The sequence below is a fragment of the Berghia stephanieae genome, chromosome 15 (assembly GCF_034508935.2).
Source record: "Berghia stephanieae isolate SIO BIC M18660-M18661 chromosome 15, UCSD_Bste_1.3, whole genome shotgun sequence".
Classification (NCBI taxonomy): domain Eukaryota; kingdom Metazoa; phylum Mollusca; class Gastropoda; order Nudibranchia; family Aeolidiidae; genus Berghia; species Berghia stephanieae.
This window is the reverse complement of record NC_088374.1, coordinates 1,272,599-1,277,403: the sequence shown is the minus strand read 5'-3', so window position 1 is coordinate 1,277,403 and position 4,805 is coordinate 1,272,599. Positions and strand designations below refer to the sequence as shown.

The following is a 4,805-nucleotide window of genomic DNA, read 5'->3' as shown; positions in this document are numbered from 1 at the left end:
CCCATCATATATATATATATATATATATATATATATATATATATATATATAAAATACATATGTGTGTGTGTATGTGTGTGTGTGAGAGAGAGTTTGAGAGAGAGAGAGAGAAGAGAGGGGGGTGGGGGGAGAGGGAGGTTTAGAGAGAAGAAGATAACTATTAATCGTGACAGAGGGAGGAAGAGAATGGGATGGAGAGAAAGGTGAGTTGGTGGAGAAAGAGAGGGAGAACAAAAGAAGATGAGGGAAAGAAATGGACAAGGAATGTGTGTGTGTGTGTGTGTGTGTTTGTGTGTGTGTTTGTGTGTGTGTGGGTGTGAGTGTGAGAGAGATACAGAGAAAGTGTGTTTATGTTTGTGTGTGTGTGTGTGTTTGATATATATATATATACAGAAAGAGAGAGTGTGTGTTTATGGTTGTGTGTGTGCGTGTATGTGTGTGTTTGTGCGTGTATGTGTGCATGTATGTGTGTATGTGTGTATGTGTGTGTTTGTGTGTATGTGTGTGTGCTAGAGCCAAGTAACACACAAGCTTTGAACACGAGATAAAGCTGATGAGAAGTTGTTTTTTTTTTCTTTGTTTTGTTTAATAATGTAGCAACGACTATGAAAAATGTTTTTTTCTCTTTTTGAGAAAATTTTTTGTCTAAAATCAAAGCCCTATCTCCACTGAGTAAAAATGTTTTTGAATTTTGGAAATCCATTCATAAATAAACAAGTTATGCAGTTTCAAAGGTGTCATTTATATGGATGACCCGCAAAGAGGAAAAAAACGCGAAAATATGGGACGTTTTTTCGGCATTTTTTTCGACCTTTGGTTGTATCTTGCGTAATAAGTGGATTAAAAGATTGAAATTTGGCAATTTTAGGGCAAATTTGATAGAGAATATACTGTAAACATTAGAAGAGATCTAACTTATATAATTTTAGAGCTGGATGGTATATAACACACACACACACACATACACACACACACAGAGAGAAAGAGAGAGAAATTAGTAGAACACACACACACACACACACAGAGAGAAGGAAATATATTAAGAAATGAGTATATAACACACACACACACACACACACACACACAGAGAGAGAGAGAGAGAGAGAGAGAAATTAGTATAACACACACACACACACAGAGAGTGAGAGAGAGAGAGAGAGAGAGAGAGAGAGAGAGAGAGAGAGAGACAGAGAGAGAGAGAGGGGGGGGGGGAGTTTGCGTACATAAACGAAAGAAATATAAAAGGAAAAGAGAAATTGGACAAGGGGACAAAGGTTACTGATGGAACGTGACTTGGAACACAATAATTAAACCCATGCTGAGATTGTAGATCATATTGCAATCGAAAACTTTTAACATTATAATTTCTTAAATTCTTTTAAATTAAACAGTCAAATTATCAGCTGTTTATCGAACCCAAACGCAATGGCAGACGATAAACACCCCTCTGCCAGTGAGACCGCGCAGACATTTTGACTAGTCGTGAACTTTAAAACGAGGTCAACCAATCAAAAAGCGCTTTGCCATGACCCGCTCAGCCGTCAGTTTGGTGCCAAATCGTTTTGAACTTGTGATTCGGGCTGTAGGGGGGCAAAAAGGCTTTGTCTTTTACAAATGAAGAGCGAATTAGGATGGTGTTTTGTAAAATACGGGAAAAGTACTCATATTCATATGAAATTTTACAACCAAAAAGAAGAAATGTTCATGTATTACCTTGTCATCGACAAAACCTACACGCCTGGTAGTTTTAAAAATATTTTACTCCAAACAGTAAAAATCTATTTTGTCTTCTGGCAATTGCATGAGTTTTGTCGCATGACATAATCTAAAATGACCTTTTTTCTTACTGTGTGCCAACTTTCAGTCATATTCATCAATAAACAGCGTCGTAATTAATTTTTAAAAATAGCATATACGAAACGGCTTCGTCCCATTTTTTGTCGCGAATTTGGGCACTTCGTGAGCGAAAAAGAGGCCCAAAGATTTGTGCGGGTAGTCATTGCTATATAATGTGAATCGAATGTTAAACTATTTTAAGATGCCAAATGTTCCAATTTGGCCTTGAACAATTCAAATCGCCAACACTTCTGGCTGGAATTTGGGATGAAAAGTCAATTTATCCTTAGTAGATTCATCAGAAATATCTAATTTGTGACCCGCTGTATGAAAGCGGTATGATGCTGGGATGAATTTATGGACATCCATTTTGTTGTCTGTCTCCATAAAAAAAAGTTCGATCTCGGCCCCGTTGAGTGTGAAGCGAGTGTTCTACCAACTGAACCACCGCGATTCCAATTTCATAATGTAGGTTTAAATTCATTTTTCTGCGTCTTGTACACGTCATAAGAAAATCATTTTGAGCAAAGTACACATATTTTCAGGTCTGTTCACCGAACGCATCTATGGGCCTGGTTAATCATTGAAGTAAAGGACAATAGTTGGTGCTGGTTTGAGAGTTTTTCTTTTTAACCAATGAGACCTTCACAATTTGGGTTATCCGACCTGTCAATAAGTGGACGTCGATTTTGCGACAGTGGGTCACGTGATTGCATACCATCAGTTCTAGATAATATTTTTAAACTTGGAGAATTATTTATGATATATGAGAACTAATAACAATTTGTGAAGCATAAATAAATGCACATACACTTTATCATTTGATTAATTATTGTATTGAATTCAAAACCTTATGGGTGATTTATATATATATATATATATATATTATATATATATATATATATATATATATATATATATATATTTATTCATGAGTGTTGGTGGGTACTTGTAGGTACGAAAGTGCTCGATAATGGTGGTTAGAGCTAATATATAATGTAAATTTTCACTCACATTTTTTGCCGAGACGACTCGTTTCTGTGTTTTTTACACTTCTTCAGTCGGCATAATCCATTTTGTAATGTCCGTAGAAAACTCTAAACTCTAAACTCTTTGGAGTTTTCTACGGACATTACAAAATGGATTATGCCGACTGAAGAAGTGTAAAAAACACAGAAACGAGTCGTCTCGGCAAAAAATGTGAGTGAAAATTTACATTATATATATATATACATATATATATATATATATATATATATATATATATATATAATTTTAATATTTACCACAATGTTTGAGACAGTCTATATTAATGTTTCAGGCCCAATTAGCCATCGTCAGGACTGTGTGTTACATGAGTTGACTGTTGTTGTTTGTTGAAGTGGTTCCGGTTTATAGTTGATTAACAAGAACTTCCAGCGATGTGGACACGTATTGTACATCTCATTTTTCGTGTTGAGTGTGGCTTCTTGAGGGTGTTTGATTATAGTATATTTCTCTTCCAGGCTTAAGCTACATTGCTTTGATGTTGGTGTGTATCCTGTTGCTTTAGATAAAATTTTCCATGAAATATTGTGGTCTAGTTTGTTGTCTTTTAATTTCCAAATATGTTCGCTGAGTTTTGTGGATGTTTTTTTTTTTGTTAGTGTTTCTAAATGTTGAGGTATGGAGGTTGTATCTTGTTTTGAAATTATTTTCCGTTAGTACTACATATTTTATCTAAAGCAACAAGATACACACCAACATCAAAACAATGTAGCTTATATATATTATATGAGTATTGGTGAGTACGTGTAGATGCTGCAGTGCTCGATACGACTAATTCGAGCAAGTAAAATAAGTAAGAAAACTCACATGTTTTTGGTCAAGAGGATCGTATCGATAGTCTCGCATCTCATCATTTGAAGTGAACAAATGAGATGCGAGTTCAGCATCGACATTATCGTGTTGGCGAAAAGCTGTGAGTTATTTTATATATGTGATTATATATATTATATACGTTCATGAAGCAAAAATAAAACTCGCACACACTTTGGTGGTTGAAAATTTTATATTTTTGATTCAAAAGACTTCTGAACAGATTTGGCTTTATATATATTATATATATATTACATATATATATATATATATATATATATATATTATATATATATATATATATATATATATATATATATATATATATCGGAAGGTGCTGGTTTCAAGCCTCGCTCGGCGCATAGTTCAAAGTTCATTATTCACATAATATGTAAAATGACTACCGGCCGTAAACAGTTTTGTCTCTGTCGGAAAAAAATAAATGATACGATCGTCTAACAGGAGTCATGACTCGTTCTACATGTTACGTGTTGCTGTTTGTCAGGGACCATTTGAGCACGTTTAGTGGATGCTGCGCTATATAAAGCTCACGTTTGATATAATTAGTTTCAGGGTTCAATAATGAAAGGGATAAATCTCTTATTTAGAAACTGAAGTTACCTTTATTAAAGAATTATTCCCCTTACTCCATAAACTGGAGAAATTACTGCGAAAAGCGTTTGAGCTCATGTGAATAATGTAACAACGGGTTTAAGAAAGAAGAGAATACAAAACACCGATTGTTTCAGGCTCTAAATCCTTCTTCAGCAAACAACGACACAATTACATAAATATGTGTCTCTATAAAATAAGAATATTCTTCGTTGTTTGAATTGTTGTTGTTGTTGTTGTTGATGGTGTTGTTTTTGTTGTTTTTGCTGTTGTATTAATTGTTGTTGTTGTTGTAGATCTTGTTGTAATAGTGGTAGTAGTAGTAGTAGTAGTAGTAGTAGTAGTAGTAGTAGTAGTAGTAGTAGTAGTAGTACTAGTAGTAGTAGTAGTAGTAGTAGTAGTAGAAGAAGAAGTAGTAGTAGTAGTAGTAGTAGTAGTAGTTGTAGTAGTAATAGTAGTAGAAGTAGTAGTAGTAGTAGTAGTAGTAGTAGTAGTAGTAG

General features: G+C 34.4%; 1 protein-coding gene across 1 annotated transcript in view; it reads left to right on the top strand.

The window, feature by feature from the left end:
- Window positions 1-3,734, top strand: part of LOC144960708 (uncharacterized) — a 6,593-nt gene extending 2,859 nt beyond the window's left edge. The window contains exon 3 of the mRNA XM_078893999.1: window positions 3,158-3,734. Within this exon, the coding sequence (XP_078750125.1) occupies window positions 3,158-3,216 (59 nt within the window). The 3' untranslated portion in view covers window positions 3,217-3,734. The remainder of the gene's footprint in view (window positions 1-3,157) is intronic.
- Window positions 3,735-4,805: the final 1,071 nt, after the last annotated feature.